This window comes from Podarcis tiliguerta, assembly GCF_965153285.1.
Source record: "Podarcis tiliguerta genome assembly, chromosome: 3".
Classification (NCBI taxonomy): domain Eukaryota; kingdom Metazoa; phylum Chordata; class Lepidosauria; order Squamata; family Lacertidae; genus Podarcis; species Podarcis tiliguerta.
The window spans coordinates 2,950,618-2,968,807 of NC_139536.1; the positions used below are offsets into that span (position 1 = coordinate 2,950,618).

General features: G+C 47.8%; 1 protein-coding gene across 1 annotated transcript in view; it reads left to right on the top strand.

Moving 5' to 3' along the window:
- The window catches only part of EPHX2 (epoxide hydrolase 2), a 99,415-nt gene that overhangs the window by 21,876 nt on the left and 59,349 nt on the right, over window positions 1-18,190 (top strand). Inside the window, exons 2-7 of the mRNA XM_083432658.1 lie at window positions 5,012-5,096; window positions 5,955-6,114; window positions 6,855-7,045; window positions 9,794-9,916; window positions 16,982-17,056; window positions 17,998-18,093. Of these exons, the coding sequence (XP_083288784.1) occupies window positions 5,012-5,096; window positions 5,955-6,114; window positions 6,855-7,045; window positions 9,794-9,916; window positions 16,982-17,056; window positions 17,998-18,093 (730 nt within the window). The remainder of the gene's footprint in view (window positions 1-5,011; window positions 5,097-5,954; window positions 6,115-6,854; window positions 7,046-9,793; window positions 9,917-16,981; window positions 17,057-17,997; window positions 18,094-18,190) is intronic.

Below are 18,190 nucleotides of genomic sequence, written 5' to 3' on the forward strand. Positions count from 1 at the left end.
GGTTCCAGTACACCTTGACCCATGTGCCGGGGAAACGGTTGTGCCACGCTGATGCGCTGAGTCGATTGCCCCTTCCTGGCGGGAGCAATGAGGATCCCGCTCCAGCGGAGCACATAATGATGCTGGAAACACTTCCGGGGGCTCCTGTAACGGCTACTGATATAGCTGAGAAAACGAGGAAAGATGCTGTTCTCTCCCGTGTGCTCACTTGGGTGGGGAGGGGGTGGCCAGGTGGTCCGCATGAAGACAAATTCAGGCCTTATGCGACAAGGCAGCACGAGTTGTCCATGCATAAGGGTTGTCTCCTGTGGGGAGATAGGGTGATCATCCCAGCACCACTGAGAAACAGGGTGCTTGAGACGCTTCACATGGGACACCCGGGAATGGTCAGGATGAAGTCGCTAGCCCGATGTTATGTGTGGTGGCCTGGAATGGACCAGAACATAGAACAATGGGTACGAACATGTAAGGCATGCCAAGAGGTGCGGCCAGAAGTGGCCAGAGCACCAGTTCACTGGTGGGAGCAGTCCAGATCTCCCTGGAGCCGGCTGTACTTAGATTTTGCTGGGCCATTCCAGGGGAAGGTCTTTTTGGTTGTCGTCGATGCATATTCCAAATGGTTAGAAGTGGCGATGGTCCCTAGCATGGCATCAGCTGCCGTAATCAAGGTGTTGAGGCAGCTGTTTGCAACCCACGGGTTACCTGAGACCATTGTATCAGATAATGGGGCAGCTTTTGTATCCCAAGAATTCAGGGCATTCTTGGCTGATAACTTCATAAGAGGGGTCACATCCGCGCCCTTTCACCCATCCTCCAATGGGCAGGCTGAGCGCATGGTAAGAACAGCCAAAGAATCCATTGCGCGCTTAATGGAGGGTAACTGGTCAGCTCGCATCGCGCGAATGTTATTTTTGCAGCATGCGACGCCGTGTACTGCGACGGGCAAGTCGCCAGCTGAGCTGCTCTTGGGTAGAAGACTGGTAACGGTGCTGGATTATGTCCACCCGGATAAAATGCCAAACCATAATTCAAGAGCAACCCCCCAGGCTGAGACTGACACAACAAGGTATCTCGCCCCTGAAGATCTGGTCTGGGTGAGGAACTATTCACGAGGTTCGCGGTGGGTGGCTGGTGTGGTCACCCGGGCTAGTGGACCTGTGTCCTATTATGTAACCTTGGAAAATGGGCAAGTTTGGAAGAGACATATAGATCAGCTGAGGCGCCGGGCGCTCAGCAGGGAGGAGTCAGATAATTCATCCCTGGCTAACGACGCAGAGCTGCAAGACCAGAGTGAAAATGGCCCAGAGGTGCAGTCACCAGGGGCTTCAGCAAATGAACCAGGGTCTGCTAGTCCTCATGATGACGAGGTACAGGTAGGGAACCCTGAGATGTCTGGGACTCCATCTGTTCCTGAGGAAACCCCTATAGCAGCCCCTCTACCACAGGTAACACCCAATCCAGAACCGGCAACGCCTGTTGTCAGGAGATCAAGTAGAAGTTGTAGGACCCCACAGTACCTGAGAGATTACGTCTGCTGTGCTCACTAGGGGGGGAGGGGTGTTGTGTATTGAGTCAAAGGATTTTATATCTGTATTATTATTGTCTATATTTGCATTAGGGTAAAGTAACTGCCTTTTGGTTTCAGGGGGTACAGCTACTATTGGTTCATTTAAACTGCTGTAATTGGATCCTCTGTCTTATTGGTTTCCTCCAAAAGGCAGGACTGTGATTGCCTGATATTGTTCCCTCCAAAATGTATCCTTTCTAGCTAGTCCCCTGTCCCTATAAATGTAGCTTTCCCCTCCTCAGTCTTCAGTCTTGTTTGCTGTAATAAAGAAGTGTTACTAGAGAACTGTCTCCAGCAGATTATGTCAAGAGAGCTGAAATCACAAACCCCACGTCACAACAGTTAAGAGCGGTAGTCTCGTAATCTGGTGAACCGGGTTCGCTTCCCCGCTCCTCTACATGCAGCTGCTGGGGGACCCTGGGCCAGTCACACTTTTCTGAAGTCTCTCAGCCCCACTCACCTCATACTTGTTGTGGGGGAGGAAGGGAAAGGAGAATGTGAGCCGCTTTGAGACTCCTTCGGGTAGTGATAAAGTGGGATATCAAATCCAAACTCTTCTTCTTCTATAGAAAGCAGCCTAGCGTTCAAAAGGTATACATGCCTGGGAAGCCCAACCAAGCCACGTTTCCCAGAAGCAAAAGAACATGGAGCAGACCAGTGACTCATCTGGCCCAGCAGGCTTATCTAACTTTTCTCTATCCATCTTCCCCATTCTATAATTTTGAAAACTTCCATCATGCCCCCTGTTGCTCGCCCTGTTGCATGCCCCTTGATCATTCTAGTTGCATTCTAGGAAGGACTTTGGTGGGCCTTGCAGGGTTCAAAGGGGGTATGCAGGCAAAGAGGCTTTACAAGAAGGGAAGGGAGTCCTGCGGACAAAAGGGAGTCAACTAGAGCACAAACTCTTCTTCAATTGCATCAATGGAAATGCCAGCCAGCACTGCAGGTTTAAGTTTGAACTCGAAAGCTGTAAAAGTGATGGCTTCACCAATCTGATTGCATTCAAAACTGTTGCAACCAGCCCTGGGACCTTAGGGTGAAGAGCGGGTTGTTAATTAAAGCAATAATAATCCTTCCAAGTATACCCTTGCAGTACTAAGATGTCAATAAGGGAAACGGACCAAACCTCAAGTTCTTTCATCTGCCGCATTTTCAATCAGATAATCTCCAACCTCTGTAATTAAGGAAGTATCCATATCTCTTTGCTCTGGGGAACTGCTCAAGGGCGTATCCAGACTAAGTGAGTTTTAGCCTTTCCAGGTGAAATGTACGTAATACCTTGGAAGCCAGTGCTTGGTGTTTTAATCTCTTTGCTGCTCTTTCATTATTGCGGGGTGGAACAGGCGATAGGGAGGAAGGAAGATTAAGACCCAGTTGTTGGTGGCATCTGTCTATCTCAGGAGACAATGGAGTGTGCCTCTGGGGGTGAAGCCAAAAGGCTGTGTTGTTAGTGACCGCCGGACCCCCAAGCCTGGGAAGTGTGCATGGAGGTCCCAGGCTGCCCAGACGACGCCCCCCCCCCTTGGCCTTGCCGATGTGGTCCAAAAGAAACCAGAGCAAGATGTTTGGCAGCAGGGAAGGAGAGTCCACCATCTCACACTGGGAGCCTGTTCCACAGTGTATTAATATTATGAAATGAATGGATGGATGATAAACAGAACCCTGTCCCAGGCCATGATGGCTACATACTCCACCAGTGTATTGGAGGGAATATGGCTCTGAATGCATTGCTGAAGAAGAAGAAGAAGAAGAAGAAGAAGAAGAAGAAGACGAAGACGAAGAAGAAGAGTTTGGATTTGATATCCCACTTTATCACTACCCGAAGGAGTCTCAAAGCGGCTCACATTCTCCTTTCCCTTCCTCCCCCACAACAAGTATGAGGTGAGTGGGGCTGAGAGACTTCAGAAAAGTGTGACTGGTCCAAGGTCACCCAGCAGCTGCATGTGGAGGAGCGGGGAAGCGAACCCGGTTCCCCAGATTACGAGTCCACCTCTCTTAACCACTACACCACACTGGCTCCACACTGAGAGGGCTCTTGGACTCATGTTCTGCTTTCAGGCTTCCCACTGGGACATCTGGGTGGTCATGAGATAGGACAGTGGCCTGCTCCTACAGGGCTCATCTTACATCATGGGCAACCAAAGAACTGCTAATAATAATAATAAATAATAATAATAATAATAATAATAATAATAATAATAAATGCTATAGACATGCATGGAAGCCCCCTCCTCCTTCCATCCAGGCAAGCCAAAGGCATTATCAGAGTTCCAGGACACATTCCAGCCTGGTGCAAGCCTGGCAAAAGGGGGTGTGGCTAGGGAGGGGCGTGGCCTGGAGAGTCGCAAGGGCCACTCAGAGAGAACCTGGGGGCCACAAAAGGCCTGAGTTTACCCACCCTTGGTGTAAAGTGGGAAGCCCTGCTTGGTTTTCAGGGTGTGTTTGTTTCATTTGTATATGTTACAGTAGTACCTCGGGTTACATATGCTTCAGGTTACAGAAGCTTCAGGTTACAGACTCCAGTAGCCCAGAAATAGTGCTTCAGGTTAAGAACTTTGCTTCAGGATGAGAACAGAAATCGTGCTCCGGCGGTGCAGTGGCAATGGGAGGCCCCATTAGCTAAAGTGGTGCTTCAGGTTAAGAACAGTTTCAGGTTAAGAACAGACCTTTGGAACGAATAAAGTACTTAACCTAAGGTACCACTGTATATTGTAAGCCGCTCTGTAATTCGGATGAAAGGTGGAATATTAATATTATTAAAATTAATAAAACTTAAGGAACCTGAAGGAGCGTCTCCACCCCCATCGTTCTGCCTGGACACTGAGGTCCAGCGCCGAGGGCCTTCTGGCGGTTCCCTCATTGCGAGAAGTGAGGTTACAGGGAACCAAGCAGAGGGCCTTCTCGGTGGTGGCGCCCGCCCTGTGGAATGCCCTCCCTTCAGATGTGAAGGAAATAAGCTGCTACCTTATCTTTAAAAGACATCTGAAGGCAGCCCTGTTTTGGGAAGTTTTTAATATTTAATGCTGTATTGTTTTTAACACTCGATTGGGAGCTGCCCAGAGTGGCTGGGGAAACTCAGCCAGATAGGTGGGGTATAAATAAATTATTATTATTATTATTAACAAGCTGTGCTATCATAATGATTAAGGCCTTAAATGATAGTTTTAGGTTATATGTTAGCGACTAAATTTTAATTTATATATTTATTAACTGTTGCTATATCTGTATTGTCGCTGTTATGCCTAATTTGCAAATTCAGATGTATCCCTATTGTGTTTTATGATTCCTTGATATTATATGTGGGCTGGAACTGGTCTGTGACCGAAATAATAAATTCATCATCATCATCATCATCATATTATTAATTTACAGTGGAGCAGAGATTCATTTGCCAGTCTTACTGTGGTCTAATTTTGTATGTGTGCGTGTGCTTTCATCTTCTAGCGATTTCTTCCAAAATGCTGCCTTGCAAGGAGGCAGTGATGGACACTTCTCCAAAGTGATGACGGGCCAGACGGCACTCACTCAGGTAAGACTGAGGGGCTGGGGGGAGGGGTCTTGGCTTGGGGCAGAGCATGTCATGGGGAGTTCCATCGCTGGGATCTCTAGACAGCGGGACAGTTCCGTCAGGCCCGGTCCGGTGGGATCCGAAAGACATTTCTGCCTTCTCAATCATGCTTGCTGGAAAGACCTAGCCTTTTCTTGCACAACTGTTTCAAGATAAATAATGCAATTCTCCCTAAGGTTTGATGGCTGGGGAGCACACAGGGAAGATTGTAAATCTGTGGCAGGTCACCTGCAGAAGGTCCCAGGTTCACTCCCTGGGTAGGGAACCTATAAAGCCAGAAAACCCTGGAGAGGTGCTCTCCATCTGTTCAGACAACACTGAGGTGTTGTTGTTGTTTGGTCGTTTAGTCGTGTCCGACTCTTCGTGACCCCCTGGACCAGAGCACGCCAGGCACTCCTGTCTTCCACTGCCTCCCACAGTTTGGTCAAACTCATGTTCGCAGCTTTGAGAACACTGTCCAACCATCTCGTCCTCTGTCATCCCCTTCTCCTTGCGCCCTCCATCTTTCCCAACATCAGGGTCTTTTCCAGGGAGTTTTCTCTCCTCACGAGGTGGCCAAAGTCTTGGAGCCTCAGCTTCAGGAGCTGTCCTTCCAGTGAGCACTCAGGGCTGATTTCCTTCCGAATGGAGAGGTTGGATCTTCTTGCAGTCCATGGGACTCTCAAGAGTCTCCTCCAGCACCATAATTCAAAAGCATCAATTCTTCAGTGATCAGCCTTCTTTATGGTCCAACTCTCACTTCCATACATCAACACTGAGGTAGTGGGACCCAATGGTCTGACTTGTCATAAAGCAGCCTCCTGTATTCCTGTGTTTCAGATGATGGCCGCCTTTGAAGAAGACTGTAAGAAGGCTGCTGGTGCCTCTGGAGCATCCCTCCCAAAAGAGTTCTCGGTGGCTCAAGTCATTGAGAAATTGATGGAGGAACATTCCTTCAATACCCCTTTCCTGCGGGCAGCTGTGAGGCTCAGGGAGAACGGTAATGGCTCCTTCGTGTGGCAAGGGGTGGCTGTTACACAACCTGGGTGCCTCCGATGGCTCACGGCTATGTTGGTGTGGTATTTTTGTAGGGTGCTTTATTATGAGCTTAGAAGGAGCCCTTTATTTATTCACAATGTTGATATCCTTCGTTTATTGCTTGTATGTTTAAAAGCATTTCTAAAATGCTTAACATTTAAAAAACTCTCAAAGTGGCATAGTCATACCTCAGGTTACAGACGCTTCAGGTTCCGTTTTTTCAGGTTACGGGCCACTGAAACCCGGAAGTACCGGAACGGGTTACTTCCGGGTTTCGGCGGTCGCACATGCGCAGAAGCACTCAATTGTGCTTTGCGCATGCGCAGAAGCACCGAATCGCAACCCGCACGTGCACAGACGTGCTGCTGCGAGTTGCGAACGTGCATCCCACACCAATCAACGTTTGCAACCTGAGCGTCCACTGTACAACAGAAAAGCAATATGACAGTATTCCAAAAACAGATGCAGCATGAAAGCTTTCCCCTCTGAATGGGTCATTTCTATTATTATTAAATTTCCATGCCACCCTTCACCCGAAGATCGCAGGGCGGTTTACAAAGCACCCAAGCCCTTCTCCCTGCACCCTAATTCTTTATGCTACCTGATTCCACACCTGGAATTAAGACGTATTTCCAAACTATGGTACGGAATGGGGCCTGGGCTTTGGTTCATCTTCTAACTCTCCTGCGTCTCCCCTTCCAGGCTTCAAGACAGCTGTCCTGACCAACAACTGGGTTGATGACAGCCCCTTCCGGCACCGTACAGGCCTTGCCCTTTGCCTGCTGAACAGATATTTTGACCGGGTGATCGAGTCATGCCGTGTCGGTCTGCAAAAGCCAGATCCCAAGATCTATGAGTATGCGCTGGATGTGCTGAAAGTGAAACCTGAAGAGGTTGGTGGCACACATCTGAGAGCCAGTTTGGTGTGGTGGTTAAGAGCGGTAGACTCGTAATCTGGGGAACCGGGTTCGCTTCCCCGCTCCTCCGCATGCAGCTGCTGGGTGACCTTGGGCCAGTCACACTTCTCTGAAGTCTCTCAGCCCCACTCACCTCACAGAGTGATTTTTGTTGGGAGGAAGGGAAAGGAGATTGTGAGACGCTTTGAGACTCCTTCGGGTAGTGATAAAGCGGGATATCAAATCCAAACTCCTCCTCCTCCTCCTCTTCTTCTTCTTCTTCTTCTTCTTCTTCTTCTTCTTCAGTCTTGTACTTGGAAAAAGCTTCTGTTGTTCCCTTCAGGATCTCTCTCTCTCTCTCTCTCTCTCTCTCTCTCGCTCTCTCTCTCCAGATGTGTTTAACATCAGTCCTGAACTGCAGGGGGTTGGACTAGATGACCCCTGGGGTCACTTTCAGCTCTACAATTCTATGATTCTGTGCTCTGGGGGAGGGTTGGTGTTGAGGAACCTTTCACTGTCAGAAAGTTCTCCCTACTGTTTAGCCAGAATCTCCTTCCTTCTACAGTGGTACCTCAGGTTACATACGCTTCAGGTTACAGACTCCGCTAACCCAGAAATAGTGCTTCAGGTTAAGAACTTTGCTTCAGGATGAGAACAGAAAGCATGCTCTGGCAGCGCGGCGGCAGCAGGAGGCCCCATTAGCTAAAGTGATGCTTCAGGTTAAGAACAGTTTCAGGTTAAGAACGGACCTCCGGAATGAATTAAGTACTTAACCCAAGGTACCACTGTAGTTCGAATCCATTGGTTCAGCTCCTCCCCTCTGGAGCAGCAGAAAACAAGCTTGTTCCATCTTCCACGTGACAGCCCTTCAGATATTTGAAGGTGACTATCCTGACACCTCTCAGTCTCTTCTTCTCCAGGCTAAACACACCCAACGCCCTCAAACTTTCCCCGTAAGATTTGGTTTCCAGACCCTTGATCATCTTGGTTGTTTTCCTCTGTACACTCAGTGCCAGTTGTGTTGCAGGTAAAGACATGGCAGGGCCAAAAGGGGGCTTGTATGCACCACTGATCAGCTGTTTGGCAGCACCCACAACTCCCCCCCACATTGCAATTGCCCACAATCAGCTGACTGCGCGAGCAAAAAATGGCTCACCTGATGCCGTCGTGATGTCAAGCGAGTATCCTCACCTACCTGTCAAACTTGGCCACAGGATGGTGGCAGGAATGGGTCTTGTGGTGAAAAACAAGTATTCAGAGAGCAAATTGGATGAGGCCTTCGAAGAAAATCCATGATCCGTTCTCCTTTCTCTTTCATTTTAGTTTCAGAAGTAGGTCTGTGTGTATAAACAGTGGTGCCTCGCAAGACGAAAAGAATCCGTTCCGCGAGTCTCTTCGTCTTGCAAAGCAAGCCCATTAGCGGCTTAGCGGATTAGTGCTATTAGCGCTTTAGCGGCTATTAGCGGCTATTAAAGGCTTAAGGGATTAGCGGATTAGGTGCTAAAAGGCTATTAGCGGCTTAGCGGGCTTAGTGGATCAGCTGATAAGCGGCTTAGCGATCAGCTGTTAAGCGGCTTAGCGGCTTGGGGAAAAGGGGGGGGGAAACCCCGCAGGAACTCGCTAGACATTTTCGTCTTGTGAAGCAAGCCCATAGCAAATTTGTTTTGCGAAGCACCTCCAAAACAGAAAACCCTTTCATCTAGTGGGTTTTCTGTCTTGCGAGGCATTCGTCTTGCGGGGCACCACTGTACATGTAATTTGGACCCCAGTGGTGGTCGATGGGGAGAGCAAACCCATGCCATTTTGCTGATTTGATCCACACACTCAATATACTCTTTGCCACATTAGAGGGGATAAGGCCTGTGGTCCCAGTCCAAACAGAGCAAATTGCAGTGTGTATGTTTGTTTGTCTCTCTCTCTCTCTCACACACACACACACACACACACATGTGCACACAGACACACACTCATACTTGGCATCTTTGTATTCAACTCTTCAGTTAAAAAGGCTCCCTGAATAGCCTACATGCGATCAGTTGAAACAGTCCTTGCCCACAAGGTGCCAATCTAAAGGGGGAGGGGGGAAGCACAACACACAGGGAGAAGGGACAGGAATGGAAGTAGGGGGCAGGAATCAAACTCAGGCACCCGTTCTTAGGGATCTGTTCTTGCGAGTCATCAACCAGTCCTCCAAAGGAGAGAGAGAAAGAGACTGTGACCTGTCCGGGAAATTGTGGTGGAGAAAGGGTTAACCGCCCCCACTTGGCTGCTCTTTTGATTCAATCTTGCCAGACCACAATGTTAAAAGTGTGAAGCCCAGGAATGCAGATAATGGATCTCTAGCCTCTTTCCTAGCTTGTCCACCAGCATTCTGCTGCAGATTGTAGTCTTCCCCAGTGGCTATGGGGTTATGCTTGGGGCTGGCTGACCTAGAGGGTCAGAGGGGTGAATGGATCAAATCCCTGGAGGGTTTTGGGGGCAGAGGGTCATGACTCCTAGCCCCTTCAGATTATGCCAGTTCCCTAGGCAAATCAGGACAGTCCTGTTTTCCTTGCTGCAGAATTAGGAACTGGCTGGGTGCAGAATAAGTTTTTAAAAAAGAAAATTGCGGTGTATGTACACAAGGCATTCCTTGCAGCCACGAGGTAGTCAGAGGCCCACTAGATCTAATAATGGCAGAACAGGATAGGTGCGTTCCTTCTTTCCTTTCAGCTGACTCTGGCTTTTGCTTCTTCCTCGCGCCAGGTTATTTTTCTGGATGACACTGGGGCAAACTTGAAGCCCGCTCGGGAGATGGGCATGGCCACCATCCTCGTCAAAGATTTTGACTCGGCTCTGAAGGAGCTGCAAGACCTGACGGGGGTTCAGGTGAGGAGCTTTTTTGCGTGCAGACGTTGCACGGAAATGACTTTCTCTCTGTAGGTTGGTTCCTGAGTTTTAGCAATTGCACCTGTGGATCGCATTGCAATCCTGGTATGTCCCACAGAGAAACCTACGGTCTGCAAATAAAAACATCCTGAAGGTCCCAGGCCTCAGAGAGGTTAGGCTGGCCTCAACTAGAGCCAGAGCTTTCTCGGCTGTGGCACCAATCTGGTGGAACGCTCTGTCACAAGAGACTAGGGCCCTGCGGGACTTGACATCTTTCCGCAGGGCCTGTAAGACAGAGCTGTTCCACCAGGCCTTTGGTCAGGGCGCAGCCTGACCCCCTCCTCTGGCAATCTGCACAGAATCTTGCTTAATGGTTGCCATCAATTTGATTTTAGTTAATTTTTATAATGAAAGGTTTTTAGAATGTTGGTTTATTTTGATTGTTGTTAGCCGCCCTGAGCCCAGCTTTGGCTGGGGAGGGCGGGGTATAAATAAAATTTATTATTATTATTAATGGACATAAGAAGGAGGCTGCTGGATCAAGCCAACGTGCTGTCTAAATAATAAATTATTACTGGATCTTTAGAAGAAGGCAGCCCTGTGTGGGGAAGTTTTTAATGCTTGATGTTTTACTGCGTTTGCTGTTTTCATTCATTGGAAGCTGCCCAGAGTGGCATATAAATTATTATTACTAATCCAGGATCCTGTTTGCACAGTGGCTAGCCGGAGGCTGCGAATGCAAACCTACAAGCAGGATTTGAACACGAGATCACTCTCCTCTCCTGTGGTTTCCAGCAACTTCTGTTCAGAAGTTGTTGCTGCCTCCAGTTCCTTAGTCTGGACACTGTGCCTCTGTTGATGCAGCCTTGAATAGCATCAGCTTTTTTGCTGCTTCATCAAATTGTTGACTCGTGTTTATTTATTTATTTAATTTTATATATATACCCCGCCCTCCCTGGCCAAGACCGGGCTCAGGGCGGCTAACATCAGGTATAAAAACAATTGTATTAAATTGTATTATTAAGTTGTATTAAAATACAACTTAAAAACAAGATTATAATACTACTTAAAATGCAGCCTCGTTTGAGTGGAAGCCCAGATCAAAAACTGTTGGGGGGGGCTGGGGGAAACGTCAAGTCTTCACCAAGGCCAACTATCCAGACTGGTCCTACACGGGCCAGAAAAAAGCCAGGGAAGTCCCCAGATAGGAGTTCCATCACAGAAGGAGAAAGGAAAGAGGGGAAGGGGATCAAGTTGATTCCAAGCCAAAGGCCAGGCGGAACAACTCTGTCTTACAAGCCCTGTGGAAAGAAATCAGATCCTGCAGGGCCCTGGTCTCATGAGGCAGAGCGTTCCACCAGGCCGGAGCCAGTGTTGAAAAGGCCCTGGCCCTGGACCCGTTCGGAGCTTGATGTATGGGTACCCCCAACAAAATTTAAAAATCTGGCTGTATAATTTGGAACTAATGTGATTTGGAAATAATGTGATTTGATTGGCCTGTTAATAAAAATTATTCAAAAAAAAAAGAAAAAGAAAAGGCCCTGGCCCTGATTGAGGCTAATCTGACTTCCTTAGGGCCCAGGACCTCTAGAGTGTTGCTATTTATGGACCTTAAGGTCCTCCGCGGGGCATACCAGGAGAGGCAGTCCTGTAGGTACGAGGGTCCTAGGCCGCTTGTGGTCTCCTAAGATCCCTAGATCCTTTTCAAATTTACATGTTACATTCGTGCAGCTGGCCATTCCTGCCTAAGTGCATTTATCATTGCATTTATCCCCACTGAATTTCAGTTTGTTAGTTTGGTCCCAGTTGTCCGATCTGTTAAGGTCATGTTGAATCCCGATTCTGCAGTTCGGTTCATCTGCAAATTTGACGAGCGTTCCCTCAATTCCTTCATCTAAGTTGTTTATAAATGTGTTGAACAACAACGGGCCCAGGGTAGAACCCTGCAGCTCCCAGGATGATGAGGAACCAGCAGTGAGCGCTCCTTTGGGTTTGGTTGGTCAACCAACTGCACATAACACAACAGCCTGTTCACATAATGTAGCTTTCGCAAGAAGATGAGAGATGTGACAAGCTAGTTGGCTTCTGCCGGGAACTGGTTGGCAGCCCGTGAGCTGAAGGCTTAAGTGTTTACAGAGTGAAGCAACTTCTAGTCACGCTTGAAAGGTGAGTGGCTGCCAGGCTTGATGCTGGAAGAGAAGAACCTTGCAGTTGCAGCTCTGCAGGGAGCATTTCTGACATTTTGTGGGTGTAGGAAGGCAGTGATAACAATAACAATCATTTATTTTTTCATACCCCGCCCATCAGACTGGGTTTCCCCGCCGCTCTGGGCGGCTTCCAACAAAATATATGAAAACACAAATGTCAGGTCTATTGGGATACTGCCGGGGAGATGGGGGCATCGGGCAGGCCCCCAGCTGGCTCCAGCCACCGGCCGGCAGCCGGGCAATCACCGGTTTCCCTTGGAACAGCATCAATCAGCGACACGAGCCTCAGATACGTTTAGAGACCCGTGCACGCTCTGTCAGCAGAGTGAATAAATCTTCTCACAGCAGAAGAGGCGGACAGAGCCACGTTTAAGCAGTATATTACAGCATTTTATTCAGCAGCAGGAACAAAGTAAAAAAACATGTCTGCTTCCCTTCGTCTCCAGGCAAAACAGCAGCAACGCAAAAGCAATATACAAACGGAAGTTCCCAGCAAGTGCTAGAAGTAAACAGGCATGCGACACACAACAGTCATTCCTGTACTCTTTTAAGGTGGAACTGAACTACCGTATTTTTTGCACCATAACACTCACTTTTTTCCTCCTAGAAAGTATGGGGAAATATCTGTGCGTGTTATGGAGCGAATGCCTACGGATGGCGGGGGGATCTGCTGCAGTCGTGAGCAGAGGATCCATGGTTCCCCTTCCTTCCCTCCTCCGTGGCTTGCTTTGAAACAGCAAAGCGGGAGAAGAGCCGCTGAGTGGGGAGGAGAGAGGGACAGAGAGCCTGCTTGCTTTAAAGGAGCAAAGCGGGAGAGAAGAGGAGCCTTCTCCTCTTATACCCCTCTTCTGCATTATTAACAGCATCCTTCTCCACACACCCCACGCGTGTCCCTTGTCCCTTGAGTGCTTTTCCTTCCCTCCCCACTTAAAACGTGGTTACAAAGCACAGATCCACACGGATCCTCAGGATTTCTGCACTGGGTCACCCCAAATTCACCATCAGATCACATAGCATGTCCATGGCTACAGCTTGCACCAAAAAAATCATGCACCCACTGTTGCCTGGGGCCGCATTGGTGCAAAAATGTGGTTACAAAGCATGGATCCACATGGATCCTCAGGATTTTTGCATTGGGCTACCCCAAACTCACTGTCAGATCACATGTCTGTGGCCACAGCATGAACCACAAAAATCATACATCCGCTGTTTCGTTTAGAATATTTTTTTTTATTGTTTTCCTCCTCTAAAAACTATGTGCGTGTTATGGTCGGGTGCGTGTTATAGAGCGAAAAATACGCTATATCCTAACAAGGTGTTCCTCAGCCTTCTGGAAATACCAACTGATGGCTCATGTCTTATTGTACTTCCATATTTAATAATCTAACTAAGATCATGGCCACTGGCAAATAGAAGGGGAAGAAATGGAGGCAGTGAGAGATTTTACTTTCTTGGGCTCCATGATCACTGCAGATGGTGACAGCAGTCACGAAATTAAAAGACGCCTGCTTCTTGGGAGAAAAGCAATGACAAACCTAGACAGCATCTTAAAAAGCAGAGACGTCACCTTGCCAACAAAGGTCCATATGGTTAAAGCCATGGTTTTCCCAGTAGTGATGTATGGAAGTGAGAGCTGGACCATAAAGAAGACTGATCGCCGAAGAATTGATGCTTTTGAATTATGGTGCTGGAGGAGACTCTTGAGAGTCCCATGGACTGCAAGAAGATCAAACCTCTCCATTCTGAAGGAAATCAGCCCTGAGTGCTCACTGGAAGGACAGATCCTGAAGCTGAGGCTCCAAGACTTTGGCCACCTCATGAGAAGAGAAGACTCCCTGGAAAATACCTTGATGTTGGGAAAGATGGAGGGCACAAGGAGAAGGGGACGACAGAGGAGGAGATGGTTGGATAGTGTTCTCGAAGCTACCAGCATGAGTTTGACCAAACTGTGGGAGGCAGTGGAAGACAGGAGTGCCTGGCGTGCTCCGGTCCAGGGGGTCACGAAGAGTCGGACACGACTCAACAACAACAATTTAATCATCTAACTCAGTATTGTTTGCACTGACTGGCAGCACCTCTCCAGGCTGGGACTGGAGATGCTGGGAGCATCGTCATGCAGTGCAGATGCTCACCCACTGAGCTATGGCCCTTCCCTAAATGACACCTCAAATTATCTCTTCCACTAACATCCCCTCCACCAACAAGGAATGAAATGAACCTGGGGAAAGAAGTTAACAGCCGAGCATCCTGAGGCTGCGAAGAAGGCAGCTGCGTCGAGGGTTACCCAGGACTGCTGATTTCAGCAGTGTTGGGCATATTAACCTTGTAAACCTTCCTCCGTGACTGGCCCAGCAGGATCTCGTTACTCAGTGCCGGAGCAAAGTGCCTCTCCGTAGTGCTTCCGTCGCTTCTAGTTCTAACAAGCTGCTGCATTTTCCCTCCCCGTCTACAAAGGTAGCTCACGTACCAGCTGATTCTTTGAAAGTGGATCCTCTCCATCCTTTGGAAGGTTCCTTTCTTCTGCTCTCTAGAGAGGCCTCTGCTGAGTGAACTATTAACCGCAGAAGCGTAGAAACTTTCTCTTCTGCACTGACTGAGCCAGGCTCTGTACTTTTGCACTCACTGAATTGCTAGGTTTTGTGGTACGTCCTGAAAAAAAGAAAATACAAAGGGCGCTTTTAGATGGCAAGATTGTTTCAGAGCAGGAAAAATCTTTTGAACCTTTGGATCATCTTAATTGCACTCCATTTACATTTCAATATGGGCATTTGCATGTGTGTGGCATTGAGCAGAACTTTGCATTTTTGCTTGCTTTTAAAAATGCAGTATTATTTAATATTTAAAAGGCAAGTTTCCAGACCTCATGGTTGTAGAAAGGTTGCTATTTATCTAGGCCTCCCGTGTGTATGAGAGCTAAGCATATTTGCTGCACATGAAAAATACCTTTGCCTCTTTCATACACAAGCATTTTGGGATATTTCCCAGGCTTCCTGACAATTCCCTGAACCAGTTGTCATTTTCTTGGGTGGGCATTTGGGGACTGAGGTTTGCAGGACTTCCTTGGCTTTAGGGCAGGTCAGTGTCTGCTTGCTCCTCAGTCTGAAAAACAGCCCCCCAAAAAACACCACCAAACGATTCCTTCACCACCACCACACATAAGCACCTTGCGTGGGACGCTACGGTGAACAAGAGGTTCTGAGTGCCAAGCAAGTGACCAAAGAGGAAGCGAGAAAAACCAAAATAAAGAGAACTTTCCAGTCAGCTTGACGAGATGCCAGAATGTCATTGTGGGTGGAGTGCTAGACTCTGGCTGCATTCCCGTCTCTGATAAACCTTGAAGTTCCTTGAATGCTTTTAGGACGGTCTCTCTCTGCCTCGCCACAGAATCATGATGGGGGTAGAAATTTGGTTCAGCTTGCAGCCTAGGACCCACTTACCTATGGGACCGCCTCTCCTGGTATGCCCCGCAGAGGACCTTAAGGTCCACAAATGACAACACTTTGGAGGTCCCAAGTTGCAAGGAGGTTAGATTGGTCTCAACTAGGGCCAGGGCCTTTTCAGTACTGGCCCCAACTTGGTGGAACGCTCTGTCACAAGACACTAGGGCCCTGCGGGACTTGACATCTTTCCGCAGGGCCTGCAAGACAGAGCTGTTCTGCCTGGCCTGTTCCAGTCTGACCCTTATGTCTTCCCTCCCCTTATGGTTTTGATTTATGGCCTACTAATAAAATGAGGCTGCTTTTTAAATTGTATTTTAATCTGTATTTTAAATTGGGTTTTGGGGTTTTTTTTGTTTTGTTTGCCCCCCTATTATGTTTCTATTGTAATTTTACTGGTGTTAGCTCCCCTGAACCCGGCTCTGGCTGGGGAGGGCAGGGTATAAATAAAAATTGTTGTTGTTGTTGTTGTTGTTGTTGTTGTTATTTCAAGGCAGACCTCCCTGCTTTGCGCTTTCCCTAACAATATGTGAACTGAAACTCATCAATTCTTTTAAATCCGCACTTTCCCGAATTTTTTGGTGCAGTTCTCCAGCCAAGTAACGTGCACATAAATGCATAAAAAACCCCACATGCAGTGAAAACATTTCGATTTCTTTCGGGTTTCTCATTTGGCCACATTTCTGTATCGGTTTGCCGATTTCTTTGGGCAGCATCCAACTAACTTGCTCCCATCAGTTCAAAGATTTCCACTTCTGCGGTAGCGCTTTTCCTGCCTCTTAAAGGGTAAAAGGACCCCTGACCATTAGGTCCAGTCGCGGACGACTCTGGGGTTGTGGTGCTCATCTCGCTTTATTGGCCGAAGGAGCCAGCGTACAGTTTCCGGGTCATGTGGCCAGCATGACTAAGCGAACCAGAGCAGCGCACGAAAATGCCGTTTACCTTCCCGCTGGAGCGGGACTTATTGATCTACTTGCACTTTGACGTGCTTTTGAACTGCTAGGTTAGCAGGAGCAGGGACCGAGCAACGGGAGCTCACCCCGTCACAGGGATCCGAACTGCTGACCTTCTGACCGGCAAGTCCTAGGCTCTGTGGTTTAACCCACAGCGCCGCCTGTGTCCCTTCCTGCCTCTTATGCTCCCCTAAGTGTGGGTTCCCCTGACCCCTCAGAAAAGGGTTTGGGAAGGTTGCAGGGTGTGCACCAAAAAGAGTTTAGCTTCGCAAGTGGAAGTCCTTCCGCTAACAGAATGAGTTAGTTGGATGTCTCCCATTAAAAAGAAGTACTTGTCAAAATTCATCTGTGCTTTACGGCGCATGTCTCTTAATTACACACCTTGTGTATTAGGCAGCTTGCTACTATTCCTGTATCTGCAAAAGGCATTTGAAATCTCTCTCCTTCCTTAAATTATCTACTTCCCAGCTTCTTGAGCAGGAGGAATGCCTTCCACCCGCCTGCGAACCGGAGAGTGTGGTCCACGGCTATGTGACTATCAAGGTAAGAGCAGATGGGCTGCTTTGGGGGTTAGGATCCTATAAGTGCTTTCTCCGGGGAAAAGAATCCTGTGAGTTGTTCCTTGAAAACTGCCATGAGACACTTTGTTGCTGGGAGGCTGGCATGTTTACACTGCAAACAAATAAAGCCAGTCCCGTCGCTGCTACTTTGCATTTGTCAAATCTGCTCTGCAGATTGACGCATGAGAGTCCAGTGGTGGCTTCCCAGACTGCAGCAATCTTGACTTTCTGGCAACTTGGAACTTATTGATTGTATTTTTATTCACCTGCAGATTTGTAAACCTCTTCACAACCCAAAGTCACCAAAGTGGGGTACAATAAATCGAGATAAAATAGAAAAACACAAAAGAAACAATCTTTCCCCCCCAAAAATTTTTTTTATTCATTTTATAACACAAATAAAGAACACAAACAGAAAAACAAACAATACAAACAAATTCTTGTCATATTCTTATTTTTCTAAACATTGTTAAGTGGGCTTCCCCAAGTCCCACCTATCTGATTTTCATTTTACTTCATCTTTAGCAGTTTATATATATCATAACTTCTAACCATCTTTTTTCTTTTAATCACACTTAAAATAACTTTATCACTTACAAATAAAACTATTTTAAAATACACTATTTTCTACTTCTAATCCTACAGCCTATATCCACTTCCAAAGCTATTCTGAGATTTAAATATTAAAATATTTTTTCAAATATTCCTTAAACTTCTTCCAGTCTTCTTCCACCGTCTCTTCGCAGTCTTGCTCCCTCTTCCATGTGACAGCGCTTCAGATATTTGAAGGTAGCTCTGATGTCACCTCTTCTCCAGCCTTGATGTTCTTTGTCATGGTGGGCTTTGTCCTGCGATTTGGACGTGATGTCGCTTCCACTTCCGTCTGCGATTCTGACTCATGTCTTACACTGTCTCCTCTTTTAGCCTGGTACCCGTCTGCACTTTGTGGAGCTGGGTAGCGGCCCGGTCGTTCTGCTGTGCCACGGCTTCCCAGAGTCCTGGTTATCTTGGCGGTACCAGGTAAGAGATATTCCGTGCAGGTGGAGAGAAGGGTGACCTCCGTCCTTTATATTTGCAATAGGGCTCCATTAGCGCCCACCGCACTGTGCTGCAGCCT